Below are 17,782 nucleotides of genomic sequence, written 5' to 3' on the forward strand. Positions count from 1 at the left end.
AATTGTGAATTTTAGAGATCCAAGGGTGGTAAAATATGTCGGTGAGGGGGGTTAGAGTAATATGGCTGATGGAATCCACTCCCCCCTCCTCTCTTACTTTTATCCGCTAGGAGCACCTAAACATAGGAGGGACATACCTATTGTACAAACAACTGCAGGGAGACCATGTATAGCTCTTAGTGGAATCCAGGAGTCTGATACACAACTTCCCTATTCTAACATACCTTGCTACAATAGGTTTAGTTCCCTGGACTGCATTGATTGACTGGAGCAAGACTTTGACCCCGGGTCCATGGCCACACTCCAGATGGAGCCAATTGAGAGTCTGTCTCCACCATTACAGCCCCAGGTATTCAAGGGCTCAGACAATTGGATATCCCTGGATGTTGGCCATGACCCTGGTACACGGAGAATACTTATAAGTCCCTCAGTAGCGCTCCTTGATTGTTTAGATCCCCTAGATGATAGATATCCCTTATCAATAGGTACCGACCCGGGCATCCCTTCTGCCCTGATTCCGTCCCCATATTTGGGTGGAAGCCCCAAAATAGGGTTAACACATCAAACAGAGTTGAAGTCAATGGACACCTTTTCTGACAATACTCCTCTCTCTGTTTGCCCTACACAGTTAGGCCTCTTACCTACTACTATTTGTGGCAACTTAAATACACCCTCTGCCATAACACCTACTTCCCTTAGGTCTTATCATTCGATCAATAAGGCTACGGGGTTGAAAGTTTTGTCCTGGAACGTGGCGGGCCTATCACGTTTGTTAGAACTCCCTGATTGGGGGGAATATATAGATGGCCACGATATCTGCCTCTTCCAGGAGACTTGGGCATTGAAGCCCTATCATCGTGTAGGGTTTGCTACCTTTTGGGAATCTGCAGTAAGGCCAAATGGGGGAAGGCCCTCTGGAGGGATGACTATTTGGGTACGGTCTCACCTGGGATGTGTATCTAAGAGAATTAACACCGACTCACCGATATTATGTGTTTAGTTAAGTCCACATTGGAAAACCAGGTACTGACCCTTATAAACATATATTCTCGTCCTGTGAGCTATGGTCAGGAGTCCATCACCTTGAGCAGTTTGGATGCCCTTCTGAGTACGACTTTCAACACCGACTCTCTCATAATCGGTGGGGACTTCAATTGCCATTACGAACCTTTGAACGGGTTAATTTTCCCTGTATCCCAGGAAGAGGACCAAGTGTGGGCTATACCGCCCTCCAATACCTACCCCACGAAGGCTTGGACGCCATTGGTTCTTCAACTTACCCAATTAACACTTACTTTTTCACTAAGGGCATGCAATGGCAGGTTTCCTGCAGATAATCCAGGCAACCCAACATTTGAAAGAAATGGCCAAACCTCCATTATTGATTATATTATGCTTAGCTTGGGACTCTGGCCAAGGATCCTGGACTTCCAAGTCATTAAACGCAGTGAAAGTGACCATAACCCCATTGTTGTTACCTTGGAGGGGTTTATAAATCTCCACCTTCCCCCCACTGATCCATCTAGTGTAGTTCCTTTGATTGCAACCGATGGCTCGCGAAGAGTTAAATGGGAGAAGATCGCCCTATCTGACAGGAAAGTCGGTGCAATGTACTCTGAAATTTATCCTCTCTTGGAGAAAGTAATGGGAGCACCAACTTCACTAGAGGCTCATTCTGATCTTGAGCTGATTGGAGCAACACACATAGAATTATGCGCCACCCTTGAGACTCACTTTAGCCAGGCTATTAAGAGGAACGTACAATCCACAAGGGAGAATCCTACTTGGTTTAATAAATCGTGTAGGGAAGCAAAGCTATTGCTTTTAATAACTCTTAAAAATGGCATTAAGCCAAAAATAAAGGAAGCAAGGGCTCGTTTTAAGAAAACTATCAGCGATGCAAAAAAAGAGTGGGGAATTAGCATATGGGAGGAAATCTCCCATGCACTAAAGAATAGGGATCAAAAATCATTCTGGAACTTAGTTAAAACTGGGAAGTCTGGTTCGACTCGAGCGTTCAAACCCAATTTAGGGCAAGAAATATGGCGTACATACTTCCAAGAACTCTACGCTTCTAAGACCTTACAATTGGTCATTCACCTTCACCACCCTAGTCCATGCCTACCCCCAACCCAGGCTCTGACCCCGATGTGCACCATTAGTGAGGTTAGAGTTGCCCTTAGTAAAATTCTACCTAACAAAGCCCCAGGTTTAGATAGAATTCCAGGCGATCTTTTTAAAAGTGAACCTGACATATGGGCTCCATATTTATTTGGTCTCTTTAACGCAATTTTAGCAGGAATGCCGCTACCACCTACTTGGGCCGGAGCCGAGATCATACCGATACACAAAAAGGGATCTCCACTTGACCCGGCTAATTATAGGCCTATTAGCCTAATAGATGTTGCCCAGAAGATCTTTGCCCGCATCCTCTTAGCGAGACTACAAACCTGGATGGAGGAATCTAAAATCCTGACCCCTCTGCAGGCGGGATTTAGAGCTAGAATGTCAACTGTGGACCAATTGTTCAGACTGCAAATGATCCACTGGAAAAGCATAATTCTAGAAGGGGGCAGTCTTTACCTCACGTTTGTCGATCTAAAGTCTGCCTTCGACATGGTGGACCGCAGCCAACTTTGGGAGTTGTTAAAGGGGATGGGTGTACCTCTCTACCTCTGTGACTTATTTGAACGTCTCCATAAAGACACCTTCGCTAGAGTCAGGTTTGGACTCCATGGAGAACTGACAGAACCATTTCAGGTAGAAAAGGGAGTTAGACAGGGCTGTGTTTTAGCCCCAACTCTCTTTGCCCTCTTCTTGAATGGACTGATTGAAGATATTCTGGCCCTAAACGATATAGACGCCCCCAAGTTGGCAGGCAGGAAAATTCCCGCACTTATGTTTGCGGATGATACTCTGCTTTTGTCTAGATCACCCATGGGTATGGTTAGAGTCCTGGATGGCTTTGCCTCCTTTTGTAGGAAAAGGAATCTAATCATCAACGTGAATAAGACCAAATACATGGTGTTCCACGCAGATACCACCAATCGCCCAATACCAAAACTGGACGGCCTGCAACTGGAACGGGTGAACACTTTTGATTATCTGGGTTTGACCCTTAATAACAAAATGACCTGGGCTACCCAGATCTCAAAAGTAAATCTAAAACTTGTCCAGATATAAGGGGGGATTTTAAAGATGTTAAAAAATAGTCATTTAAAACTAATCAGCCCTCTGGTAGAGATCTATAAAACCCAGGCTAGGGGGGTGGCAGCCTACGGAGCTGAATTATGGGGCCACAACCCATCTTTGATTTTAACCAAATCAGAAAATCGATTTTTTAGACAACTGTTTGCATTACCGACGAGCACCCCCATTCAGCCGCTCAGGATGGACTTGGGTATTCAACCAATTGCGAACATGGTCGCCTCCAGACCTGTAATGTACTGGCGACGACTATGGAGCACTCCCGAACTTGCTAACTTTCAGGAGGAACTGAAGTCCATCTTACTGCTACCCAGGGCAGGTGCTATCCCCTGGTTAGCTTATGTTAAAAAATCATTTAGGGAGATAGGGAGAGAAGACCTTTGGCTCTTACCTGAGGCCACTTGCTCCTCTCTCCCAAAAAGAGTATTGGCAAAAATCTGGAGGAATATAAGCTGACTCAGATCATTCGATCTGCTAATACTGCAAATTTGACCTCGGCTTTTCTCGAGGCCAAAATTGGGTATAGATTTGAGCCTGCAATAGACCTGATTCACCCGGTAATTGCCAAAAAATTATACCTACAATTTAGATACGGGTCCCTTCCCCTCCGCTCAAGAACAAATAAATGGGCTGGCTCAATCACGCAATCTTGTCCTGGGTGTGGTGCCACTGATGAAACTGAGATTCATACCATTATCTTCTGTCCGGCATATAAAATCCCACGTAGAAAATGGATAATTCAGCTTGCTAAGAATTTAGGGGTCTCGAACCACAGAGATCTCTTCAGGTTGTTGAAATACGATTCGTCCCCCGTATATGTTATTGTGATCTCCAAATTTCTTTTTTCTATGTGATTAATCAGAAGACAATTATTACCTCACTAAGGCAATTTTACCGGTATTATTTATTGCTCTTATTCTGTTTCTATTTTATCTATTACCGATTGATGATTGTATCTACACTCAGAATCATGTTTTTATTCTTGATTAATTTTTCTGTTGTTGTAATACTATTTTATGAACTTTTATGGCTTGTAGCCGAAATAAAGTTTTTTTGACTGACTGACTGACTGACTGATGTCCGGAATTGGCATCAACTGGGGTAAATCGTGTATATTCCCACTGACACTAGCGACCCATAGATTCTCACTCGACTATCCCCTGGAATGGTGTGAAGAGGACCTGCGCTATCTTGGGGTGCGAGTGACCAGAGACAGAGACGAACTAATGCGACTAAACTATGGCACGTCGATAACGCGCATAGCGGACTGCGTGACCAGATGGATCGCCCTGCCGTTGTCAATGGCCGGGCGGGTGTCTCTGATTAAAATGGTGATCCTGCCCCAACTACTTTACCTATTTCTCAATATCCCTTTTTACCCAGGGAAGCACTTTTTTGCGACACTCAGGTCAGAGCTGACACGATTGGTTTGGTGTGGCCGACAACCACGGCTGCATTGGAATGTACTCACGAGACCATACTCGCGAGGGGGGTTTGGCGTACCCGATTTCGAGATATATTACCTTAGCGCGCAGGCTCACTATGCTTGGTACTGGGTGAAGCAACCCAGGTATGCGCCGCAGGTGGCAGCGGAGCACTGGCTGGCGCATCCGATACCCTTGGAGGGCGCGCTTTTTACACCTGTGACACCTAGAGATAGGAGCCCTACAACAGTTACTTGCACGATAGACGCTTGGCGTAGGATCGGGCTCCTCATGGGAACTCCCATGCAATATGCGACCGGTATGCCTCTTGCATATCATCCAAATATGCCTCTATTACAAGAGAAGCTGTTTCACCAGTTCAGAGATCGTGCCCATATAGAGACATGGGGGGATTTATATCGGGAGGGGAAGTTCCGCTCAGTTGAGCAAATGCTACAAGGACTACAGCAGACCCCAATGGACAGGTTTCTGTATGTCAGATTGAGACAAGGAATACGTACGCCCACTCCGAATTTCCCAGCGGAGCCACAAACGCTGGCTCCGCTGCAAGTAATGCTTAAATGCACAACGGCCACACGACTTGTCTCATTGATCTATAGAACAGTGCACACACAGAGGGAATATACAGACCCAATCTCCAGAGCGCGCTGGGATCAAGAATTGGGTATGACACTCTCAGACGGCCAGTGGGAAGTTTGCTGCCAGCAGACTGAAAGAGTGGCGGCCAGCAGCAGACTTCGCATGATACACTATAAATACTTACACAGACTATACTATACGCCGGCTAAGATGTACCAATTCCGTTTGAGAGATACAGACCGCTGTGACAGATGTAGGGCGCCTGGAGCAGATTTTTTACATCTAGCATGGGAATGCCCCGAGGTGTGTAAATTCTGGAACCAGGTCTTTGAAGCGTCGACCCACATGACGCATACATCCATAGACCCCACGCCACTGATGGCGTTGCTTGGATATGTCAAACCGATCCAGGCGACACATCGGAAATATGTTGCTATGGCACTCTTAATGGCGAAGAGGAGGGTGGCCTGTCGATGGGGCAGAGGGAGAGCCCCTAAGTTCAAGGAATGGATTACTGATCTGGTGACATGCCAGGAACAGGTTGTGCTGTATTCGGAACTCTTGCCTAGGGCTTCTAGGCCTCGGAATATATGGGTACTGCTAACATGATAATTGCTTGAACATTAGAAGACAGGGAGTCAGAGCGCGAAAGAAACACACATTACTGGGACGGGACGGGTGAGAGTTGATGAAATGGGTTGATCAGGCTGTACAATTTGAACAGGACCGAATGCCGACTGAATGGGAGGCTGCAGGATGTCAGATGTAGTAGGGGTTTCATTAAAGGGAACACTGGACGTGGGGGTTGGAATATGTTAGCGGAAGGTTGCTACACAGGGGGGGTGCCAAAGGCGGAAATATTTCCTTCTGCTGTTCCATGTTTGTCATTGCAATACGATAAAGACTGGACACACTGTGATGCAATGAGGCTTTAATATATGTGCTGTAAACGTAACTGAACTGCGGATACTGTCTGAATAATATGCGATACAACTGAAAAAAGCCTCATGGCTCTCCATTGACTCCCAGTGGCAGAGCGGATCAAATTAAAATCTTTCTGCATCGCCCACAGGGCCCTCTTGGAAAGAAGGCCACCAATCTCTGACTTCCCATATCTTCCAGGACATACTCTGCATTCCTCTAATGCATTTTTCGCCAAGATCCCTTTGATTAAAATATCCAGATGGGGAGGTCGACCCTTTTGCCATAAAATTGTGGAATACCCTTCCCATCTCCCTGAAATCGATCACAAATGATCTACGCTTCCGCAAGTCACTTAAAAAGTTGTTATTCCAGAACTCCCTCCTCTGATTCCTGGTAGAGTTGCCTCTGCACTAGAAGCACTGGGATGCCTATGGGTAGCTATGCGCTATATAAATGCTAATAGAATAGAATAGAAGAATTCCCCATCACAATAGGTACTGACCGCCCGCTCAGTTGGCCTTCTCAACAGAGAGGCCTAGAATCGAAAGGGTGGAAAGAATGAACTGCCCTCTCCCTCTTGAACCTCTGGCTTGGGGCTTATGGGTTTATGCGCTGAGAGCACCATTGCTTACCTGTGCCTGCCTTCACACCAAAACACTCTCCTTTAGTGCAAAAATTCCAGAGACCCCAGTGTGCCAGCAGTTTGTAATTGATCATCCAGAAATCGGTCGCAAGGGAGATCAGTGCCAGGGCGATGCTGCAGGAGGTGAAGATGATCCCCAGGATTCTGGAACACGACATCCTTCTCACTACGAACTATCTGGGCAGACAAAATCTGTGGACATGAAAACAAGAGATTAGGGGTACAGCACATGTGTTATATCACTATCTTCCACTCCCACCTTTCATCCACCAATAGAAGACACCAGAGGTCACATTACCTACGATCAACTCACATCCAGGCCTTGCAGACCCCTTCCTCACCAACCTAAATGCCCTGTATTAATTGGATTGCATCGAAGCGGTGTGCAAAAGGCCACGCTGGAAGCACTCCCAGCCCATCTGACTCAGTAATACCCACGAGGCAGGATTCTTCCTGCAAATACTTATGGAATGCTCCAAATGTGTCGATAGAAGCCTGAAAAAGATGCAGAATCTTGTGTCTGGATCTCCAGTCTAAACCAGTCCCAGAAAGAGTCACATTGCAAAAGAGAAATGGGAGAGTAGGCTGCTATCAGTGGGACTGATGATTGGCCACCCCTGATCACAGCTGGCACTTGTGACGTGCCTCTTGGACAGAGTGAGTGAATGGTCAATGACTGACATGGGCAGCGGGTACTCATTCAGTGCTTTGGCACAAATGGAGCGGTCCCAAACCATTGATACATTACCTGCCAATCACAAACAAGAGCGGGATGTCGCTTTGCTTCTCCATTTTTCTAGCGATTCGCAAAGTATGACAATGTTGATCTTGTGATTCGCAAACACATTTACAACTCACAATGTGAGGGAGAAGAAGATATGATACATGGGCCCAGATCTCCTGTCATGTGGTCAAAAACTCCAGAGCAAGCCCAACGCAAGGTATCCCTGAAAACAGTTTCTAGTGAAAAGCCAAAGTCTACGTTTGTTGCACTTGCGCTAGTCGTGTGGGTGCGTCCGTAACACGGACGCAGTCTGTCTTTAGTGTCAGCCGGGTCACGTGTGGGGCCCGGCCAACCAGGAGTGGGGTCAACGTCATAGGGGGGAGTTACCAGGGGTTTGTAGTTAAGCCCACGCTTCTGCCGTGAGCGGATCGTGGGCCTCTGTATGTAATAAACTTACGTTGTAACGCATGCCGGCTCCATACTTCATTTATCGTTACAACAAATGGCGACAAGGGTTGAGCTTCTGCAGAGGCCCACGAGCAATCCTTGACGTGCGGACCACATTCCTGCTTCGCCGGCGGCGGCCGGGCATTTCTGTGCCTCCTCCCCCTACGAGCGGACGCGCTCGCTTCCCCGCTGGCTGCCCTGCTTCACGGATCCCTCTACCGGTCCTGCGGAGAGCGGAGTTCCTCATTCCGGAGCGCCCTGTTACTGCTGGTGGGCGCGCTCCTTCGCGACAGGCCGCACCTACTGCCACGTGCGTTTCTGCTGCATGCTGCACGCGCTCCATCGTGAGTGCCTTCTGCCGAGCCTGTGAGCCTGCGGCGGCCGTCTGACCACCTTCACGTCCATCCAGCACGCCCCTCTGTCTGCTGTGCCTGCACCTGCTGCCTGCCTGTCCGACCTCCCTGCACGCCACGTGAGTCACGGTGTGCCCTGCTCCTGCTGCCTGCCTGCGCTTCTTGCTGGGGGCCCTGCGACAGTGTCCTCTGCGCAACCCTGCTCCTGCTGCCTGCCTGCACTTCTTGCTGGGGGCCCTGCGCCAATGTCCTCTGCGCCAGCGCCGGGCCCGGACTTGCCCGCAGCCGCTGAGTGTCCTGTCTGGTGTCGACTGGTTGGTGTTGTGCGTCTTCCAGCGTACCGTGGGCGTGCGCTGCCATGATGGCGCAGAGCAACAACATCTGCGTTCCGCCCCTCTTCCTCGATGAGCCGGGTAAGCCATGCATGAAATGGAAGAGCTGGTTGAGGGCCTTTGAGAACTACATTGTGTCGATCGATGGAAAGGCGTTTGAGGCTGACCGGAAACAAGCGCTTCTGTTCGGACTGCTGGGGAAGGCTGGCCAGGAAGTCTTCGACAGTTTGCCAGAGTACAAGAACCCGCCAGGGGTGCTTGATGCGCTCGATGTCTATCAGGAGGCGGTTAAACGTCTCGAGCGGCAGTATGCGGTGGAAAGCAATATAATGGTGGGGCGCCACAAGTTTGCACTGCGGAAGCAAGCGGAAGGTGAGACCGTCGAGGAGTACATCGCATGTTTGCGTGTTCTGGCACTGGACTGTGGCTTTGAGGACAGAGTCGATACGTACATCCGTGATCAGGTGGTGTTCTACTGTCACTCCAAAAAGGTCCAGGAGCGTCTACTGTCCTGCAGGAAACCTACACTCGGTGAGGTGACGGACATTGCAAAAGGTATCGAGAGGTCGCTTCTCTCTACTAAAGAATTGGCAAGTAGTAGCCCTAGCTCCAACGTGTTCTATGTGCAGGATAGAAAGAGGTCGGACCACAAGACTTTGGACAAGGCCGGACATGCCAAGACAGGCGACCGCAAGCCGCTGTGCTGCTTTAGATGCGGCTCGCACGAACACTTAGCTGATAGCAAATCATGCCCTGCTCTGGGCAAACCGTTCTCGAAGTGCAAGAAAGTGGGGCACTTCGCCGCAGTCTGTAAAGCGCGCAGTTACGTGCGCAGTGTGAGAGTGAGTTCTGTGAGTGAGGACGATATGGAGATGTGTGCGAACATTGTCTTGTCCATTGAGATGGAGGATGGCCATGTGAAAGGTCCAATAGAACCGGTGCTGATTGGGGCGGTGGAGTTGCCGTTTACTGCCGATTCGAGTTCACCCATTACCATCATTTCTGACACAGTGTTTTTTGAACGGTGGGGTGGTGGGGTGGTGGCGTACAGTTGAATGAGACGGATGTTAACCCGAAGGCGTTTGGTGAGCAGGACATTGAGATGCTGGGGTACTTCCGCGATACCCTCACCTTTAAAGGGAGGGCGATTCCCACGAAGATATACGTGGCCGAGAAAGGCAGAAATTTGGTGGGGTGGAAGGATCTAGCGAAATTGGGGGTGATGTTGGTCCCAGGAGCGGATGATCCCATTGTCCTACGCGACGATTGGGTTGGCTACGTGCATGTGGATGGGGACCAGGATGAGGACCAGGAAGGGCTGCCAGAAGTGTTAGCCAAGTTCGGCGGAGTGTTTAGGAATGAAGTGGGGCGTGTGAAAGGCTTCGTGCATGACATACAGTTGAAGGAGGGTGCCACACCAGTAAAGCACAAAGTCAGGACCGTGCCCCTGTCGGTGAGATGTGAACTGAAGGCCGTCCTGGACAAACTCAAACAGGAAGGCGTGATTGAGGAGGCCGGTGCGTCTGAGTGGGTTTCCGCCATTGTTTTTTCCAAGAAGAAGAAAACGGGAGACATCCGTCTCTGCGTTGACCTCCGATCCCTGAATAAGAACATTCTGATCAATTGTCATCCTCTCCCCAACATACAGGAGATTTTGTCGTCTACATCTGGGTCCCGGTACTTCACTATAATCGATTTAAAATCAGCCTATCACCAAGTCTGTTTGACCAAGGAGTCCCGAAGCCTTACCACCTTCATTACTCCATTCGGCGCTTACCGCTACGTCAGGTTACCCTTCGGGCTGGCCTCGGCCTCGGGGGTCTTTCAGAAGTTGATGGACGTGTTGTTTCGTGAGATGAGTAGAGGCGTTCTAAGACGACATCCTATAACACACAAGGAGCAAACAGGAGCACTTGGTGCTGCTGAGCACAGTGTTGGAAGTCCTAGGTGCCAAGGGGATGACGGTCTCCAAGGACAAGTGCAAATTCATGCAAGACAAGATCGAGTACTTGGGGCATGTGCTATCCCAGGACGGCATAGCCCCGAAAGACGACCTGGTCCAGGCGATCCGCAATGCTCCGCGTCCAGAGGACAAAGACGCGCTATGATCCTTCCTTGGTCTCAGTGAATACTATTCCAAGTTCGTCCAGGGATACGCTGACAAGGTCGAGCCGCTGCGGCAGCTCCTACGGAAGAATGTGAAGTGCCTTTGGTCAGGTGTGCAGGATGCCGCATTCGAGTCTGTCAAAACAGCCATTGCCACGGCTCCGGTTCTGCGACCCTACGACAAGGATTTGCGAAACGTGGTCACCGTCTACGCCAGCGCCAAGGGCATCGGGGCTGTCTTCTGTCAGTTCCAGGGGCGCAAGGAGAACACCATCGCCTTCATCTCTTGCATGCTCAGCGACGCGGAGAAGAGCTACAGCACCATCGAAAGGGAAACTCTTGCATGTCCATGGGCGGTGGAAAAGCTGAAGAACTACCTGTGGGGCAATGTTTTTGAGATCGTCACTGACCACAAGCCACTGGTCTACATGATGGACGGGGCAGGCCGAGGAAACGGGAAAGCGAGCTCGAGGCTTCTGCGGCTGCTCTCCAAATTGCAGGAATACCACTTTACCATACGACATATCAAGGGTGGTCTCAACTATAGGGCGGACTGCCTGTCCAGAATGCCAGTGAGCGGTGCGGAGGAGACGTCTCTCGATGACACCGAGTGTGTGGTGGCGCTGGTGGATGCGACAGTGATGTGCAGTGGCTCCGTCACGGAGAACGAATGGCTGCGTTGTCAGGAGGAAGACTCCGTCCTTTTGAAAGTAATGGAATACGTGACAACCAAGTGGCCTCCTATCCGGAGCTTGCAGAGTGATCTGAGGAGTTTCCAGCAGGTGAGCGAGGAACTTACCATCGAGAATGGATTCCTGAAGCGCCACGACTTGTTTGTTCCGCCGGCAGGCCTGCGTGGGAAATTGATCAGGATCGCACACAAGGGGCATCCGGGGAGCAGCGCAACCAAGAATATCCTCAAAATTTACTATTGGTGGCCGGGAATGTCCAGTGAGGTATGCGAGTACATCGACAGGTGCGAACAGTGCTTGAAGGCGGATAAGCACTGGAAGACCAGTAAAGGAGAACTACAGATGGTCGAAATCCCGGCGGGCCCCTGGAGCAAGCTGGCGATAGACTTTGCAGGCCCGTTCTCTATGCTGCCTGAAGAGTGCCGTCATCTGATTGTCCTCACGGACTACTATTCGAAATGGGTGCATTTCAAGTTTGTCCAGGCTGTCACCACGGAACGTGTCATAAGGGTTTTGAAGGACGTCTTTGCATCGGAGGGACAGCCGAAAATCCTAGTCTCTGACAACGGTACCCAATTGGTTTCAAAGCAGATGACTGACTTCCTGTCCGCCCTAGGGATCAAGCAAGAGAAAACACCCTTGTATAGTCCCAAGAGTAACGGCCAGGTCGAGAGAATGAACAGATTTCTGAAGGAAGGCGTTCAACAAGCCGTAGCCTCTCATATGGACGTGAAGGAGTTCCTGGCCGAGAAAATCTGCACTTACCATAACACTCCGAACACGGTCACAGGGCACACTCCGTTTTTCCTCATGAGGGGGAGGCGGTGAACCAACGAACTTACGCCCAAGTACAATAGATGGTACAATGTGAGTGAGAACACCCAGGTTATACGCAATGAGACGCTGGGAGTGAGGGAGAGAATCGTGTCCAGACAGGAGTGTTCGAAAAAGTACGCTGATGCGACAAATAAGGCGAAGGTGAAGGTCATTGAACAGGGAGATTGGGTCCTAGTACGGAAGCCGCACAAGGTGGTGAAGGGAGAGTCTGTGTTTGGGTCACCAGCGCGAGTGCGAGAGGCGACCCCAGGTGCGGTATGCTTGGAAGGCCGGGGCTGGCGTAACAAGGATGATGTGGTCAAACTGAAGAAGGGCCAGGCCGAAATACTATTGAGAGGGAGTTCGGAGAGCAATGAATGTGGGGACGACAGTGTCCCAGAGTGGCGAGAAGGAGAGAGTGCCACCATGGGGGCATGCTGTGAAGGAAGAGGTACGAATGAGCCCATTCAGCCCCAGGGTGGGCAGGAACGCGAAGGTGCGGGGCACAGCGTCAGCAGCACTGGTGCTGAAGGACATTCCCCGTCTTACGCCAATAGTAGACCACGGAGGGAGGCAAGAAGGCCAAGGCGCTATGATGAATATGTTATGGACTGAATACTGTTCTTGTGTTTATGGAAAAAAAGGAGATGTTGCACTTGCGCTAGTCGTGTGGGTGCGTCCGTAACACGGACGCAGTCTGTCTTTAGTGTCAGCCGGGTCACGTGTGGGGCCCGGGCCAACCAGGAGTGGGGTCAACGTCATAGGGGGGAGTTACCAGGGGTTTGTAGTTAAGCCCGCGCTTCTGCCGTGAGCGGATCGTGGGCCTCTGTATGTAATAAACTTACGTTGTAACGCATGCCGGCTCCATACTTCATTTATCGTTACAACAACGTTTTAATTAGAAAAGTTACTAGTTCTCGGTTTTGTTTTGCATCTTTTATATAGCGCGAACTCGACCCAAAGGTACTGGAGCGCTGTACATGAGCACCGTATTTACATTACACATTCAGGCACGGGGAGATTAAATGATTTGCCCAGAATCACAAGATGTGGGCGCGACCCCGAGGCTCGAACCCTGGCACCCAGCACCAAAGTCGGCAGTTTAAGCCGACGGACCACATCCGCTGTTCCTCGGTTCTGAGCCTACAATTCCAAGGTGCTCGGTTGAGGTTCCCTCCAGCTATGTTATTATCGATTCGCAAAATGTGCCTACTCAGAGCACTTTGCCTAGACATCACCCCGGGATCATAGTGCTCCCTGAGTCAATTCAGCTTCCAACTTCCGTTTACACACTCTGGAAGATACTGTTGTGTTCACTGGATTTGCTATCCCAGCATCTATGGCAATAGTCAGGACCTGCAAAAAGCTTTCAAATCCCCATAGACAAGACTCGCAGATCAGGTGCAGAGAAGCAGCCTGGTAACTATCCTCACAAAAATGGCTGCTAAGAAAAAGAAAGTCAGGCAAGAGCATCAAACTATAACCTCTATTTTAAAAAAGTGGAATACAAGCATTAATGTGCTTAAATACATCCATTCATTTTAAGTGAATTTACACAAAACAACATGCTTCAACCATGATGCAGTCTATTTAGGTAGATATTTTTCAGAAAAAAGTAGAGGTTTTAAAAATTATTTTTGATAAAAAAACAAAAAAAACATGCACTTCCACAGAAGAGAAATAATAATGACAAATGTCTCAGTAAGTGAACAGAAAAATATTAGCAAAGCACTTTGCGAGAGGATGCCACGTACCGTGCTTTTACCACATGTTATGAAAGCATGTGGAAAAGGGATCCCTCCTAGCCCCTATGTGGAGGAAGTGCAGTGAGATGCAGGGTAGGGCGCCAGGAGGTCTTGGCTAGGCACACTAGAGGTAACTAGAAGCACTGTCAGCTTCCAATACTGAAGCAGATACAACTCAGACTGGAGGCAGAGAGTTGAGCATCTGGACCCAGGGAGGGTGGCAGCCTCAGGAATGTGCACAAGAAGCAGGGATGTGAGATTTGCAGAGTGAGGGACATGCCAGGCCATCCAGCTGGTTCACCTTTGGACAAAGAGGACACAAGGAGGGCAGATGTGGTGCACTGGATTGCAGAGTAGTGTTGGGAGCCTGGTGTGTTGGGGGGAGGTTGGTGGTGGGAGTGTGGTTTCGGAGAAGTGTACCAGGCACACACCAGTGTGGGAAGGCCAAATTTGACCTCTGTGGACATCATGCAATAAGTCTTCTTCGCCTGGCTTTGTAACAGTGTGAAGGATGTAATCCTGAGGGGTAACAACAGGAGGCAGCGTTGGAGAGGGCTGAATATGCTCAGTAGTATTTCTATGAGTAAGGGCTTGGGATTGTCCAATGGGAATGCTGTGTTCAGCCGTGGGATGGAAGGTGCACAACCTCCAGTGTGAATGGTATCTCATATGTAAGTATAGATAAGTGTGCAGTGTCATAGGTAGTGTTGTAGGGTTGGAATTCCACAGCCGCAAGATGGGCAGTCCAGCTGTGGAGGTGCCAGTGGGTTGTCTGGTCCAACTGAACCTTTATTCAGAGGGGCCCAGGTAGGACCAGAATCATTAAAGTTCAGAGGTTCATTTGGAAGGTCAACGTTCAAGGCCGCAGGAAGAGCTAGTAGACAGTGTATGGGGGTGCTGTTGGATCCTTACCAACAAGTAGGGGGGCTGCTAGGCCACTGGAGGTTTAGAGGATTTGTTTGCTTCCACATACCCACCAAAATAAATGAATGCAACAGGTCCACTCTTCCTCAAGTCATGCTTCACCGCCTAGTTTTTTAGAACCATACGGGCTGATTTTGTACTTTTAAAGCTGAGCGACATCTAGTTTGTTGCTTGACTTCATCCCTGGTTCCTTAACTGTACCCGAAGTGAACAAGATGGCTACTGGCACTCCAAGTGGACATCTGTATAGTTTCTTATTACAGGAATACCTCACTCCCAGGAGTGATGAGTGTACGTTTGGAGTACACGTGTATGCACATAAGAACGTTTAGAGCACTCTTTCGGTCCCCATGTTTGTGGCTTCAGTATCTGAGTTGTGCAGAAACCAGCTTCTGACCTTGCAGGGGTTCTGTTAAGCTCAGTTAGGAGAGTGACAACCCCAGGAGCAAGCTGTGCGTGTATCTGATCCATGCAAAGAACTCACAACATGCAATAGATATTATGGGAGGCCTGATACTGACACTACTAATGTTATGGAATGCCTCATTACCATGGCACGTACCACAGAAAAGAGTTTGCACTAGAATTGTTTGACCCCCCCACACACACACATAAGTGAATGTATTTCAGCACCTGAGTGATCTGTCACAACCTCTGGAAACATGCTGGCACCTGGCATCTTACTACCAGTTCACCTTTGACTTCAGTGAAGCTCTGTAAACCTACACCGAGGAAGGACAGGAGCAGAGCAGGACACCACACTGCTCTTCTGTTGGTGATATGTATTCAGTTATTCTTTGCAATGAATACAACTGATGTCTGGCAACAATTTCCAGCAAATATGCATTTAACAAAGTGTCACCACAGTGCTGCCTTTATCAAGTGCTGGGGCAATTTCTAGGGTTATAGAGAAGCCTGCTGCTGTGGGGAGGAGCAGGAGACCGGCTGCCAAGCCATGGGCGGAAGCATGGGAATGACCATGTGCCTCTCAAGGGACGCCTCACTGACACAAAGAAGTGCTAAGTGCGACTTTGCACTTCTTTAGGCAATTTCATGAAAAATCACAATGCAAAAAAAAGGTTTTGTGCTGAAATGTAATTCGCAAATCAGCACAATGCGATTGGCTGCCTCCCAGTTGTTGACGTTGCACCGTGGCAAAGTGTTGATAAATCTTGCCCAAAGGATTTATTGACGAGCCTTTGAAATAGCACTCTGACAAATATTCACTAACATATACAGCAGTATATGCCCACTAGTAGTGTAGCACCCTGACCGGTGGACATCATTGGTACACTACCATATAGGGCGTACTTCTATTGATACAGGACCTTGGGTAGTATATATCAAGTTAGACAGCACTGTGCACAGTATTGGCAAGAGTTACAATTCCATAAAGCATATATACTCACTAATAGAGCACCTCAGACATATGCAACACTCAGACAACTCAACATATTAGGCAAAGCGCAGCACTATCGCAACACCGTCAATGAAGCTGCCATCGGAAGCAGAACACTCTTCAAGACAATCAAGCACTACTCCCTGATTGGCCCTCTAATCTAACTCCCCACGTACAAGTCCAATGCCTTCAACCACTTCTTCAGTGAAAAAAATGCAAAGAACCTGACAGCAAGTCAAATATACTTGCATGTTTCACTTCTGACACCCACCCCTCCGCAGTGCATCGCACTTCGGTCCTCCTTCACACCTCGGTCTGTTGCAGATAATGCTCACTTCTTCAACTTCCTCAACCCACTCAAATCACTTCCTATGAAGATGATGCCTTACCCTGGTCATTCATCAAAGCCTTCTCAGAGAGCAGCTCTCATCTATAGTTACTGTTATTGATGCCTCCATCTTTGAAGACCACTTTCCCAGAAGCTCTCAGTACAGGAATGATCCTCCCACACCCAAAGAAACCCACACTAGACTTTAAAAGACCCCGCCCGCTACAGGTCTTTGGATCACCTTCCCTTCATCTACAATATTATTGAATAAGCAGTATATGCACAATTCCAAGATGACATCAGTGTCAACCGTCTCTTGCATGTCGACCAATCTAGCTTCAGATCTCACTGCTGTAGAGCAACAGCTACCCTAAGAATCGTAGACAGCGCCCTCCTGACCACAGATAAAGGTGACCCATAGATCCTGATGTTGTTAGAACACCTTTAAACCCATCGACTATTCTATTTTTATCTACACCCTGAAGTCTTGAGTGGGATGTTCTTGTAATATCCTTCACTGCGCCTCACGATACCTATCCAGCTGGTACCAGCTTATTCACATGGGCACCTCTGGGTCCCAGAAGATCCCCAGCAACTATGGAGCCTCCCAGGGTTCCATCATGACCTTTGCCATCTTCAACCTCTGTCTGGAGCCCCTTTGGATGCTATTCTCAGCTCACCACCTATAAATGCATCAACACACTGATGACACGCAACTCTAAAGACACCCGCATCACACTCAGATCTGACTGAAGCTCAACTTCCCCTAAACAGAATACATACTATTTGCCAAAAAACAACAAGCAACAAGTTGTCCATTATCCACTTTATAATGATGTCTGGGGCTTCAAAATATTGGTATTCCAGGAACTCATCTTAAATGGCTGACCCTATTTGTTAAATATAGACAACAATCAATGGTCCTTCATCCATTTTGATCTAACTTCAGAATCCTAAAATGTGGGGTCCCTCAGGGCTCTGTTTCATACCTGATACTATTTAATATTTAGATGCACTCTTTGGCTATGGAAGTGGATTTTTTATGTTCTCAGATACTCAGCTCCTTTTTAGCCTATAGTGGAAGAAATGTCATAAGGATGTTTCTGCTCCTTATAGAA

The 17,782-nt window shown here is 48.7% G+C and overlaps 1 protein-coding gene across 1 annotated transcript in view; it reads right to left on the reverse strand.

The window, feature by feature from the left end:
- The window catches only part of LOC146809023 (lens fiber membrane intrinsic protein-like), a 145,572-nt gene that overhangs the window by 114,956 nt on the left and 12,834 nt on the right, over positions 1–17,782 (reverse strand). Inside the window, exon 2 of the mRNA XM_085615816.1 lies at positions 6,788–6,990. Within this exon, the coding sequence (XP_085471942.1) occupies positions 6,788–6,956 (169 nt within the window). The 5' untranslated portion in view covers positions 6,957–6,990. The remainder of the gene's footprint in view (positions 1–6,787; positions 6,991–17,782) is intronic.

This window comes from Triturus cristatus, chromosome 7 (assembly GCF_964204655.1).
Source record: "Triturus cristatus chromosome 7, aTriCri1.1, whole genome shotgun sequence".
In the NCBI taxonomy this organism is placed as follows: Eukaryota; Metazoa; Chordata; class Amphibia; order Caudata; family Salamandridae; genus Triturus; species Triturus cristatus.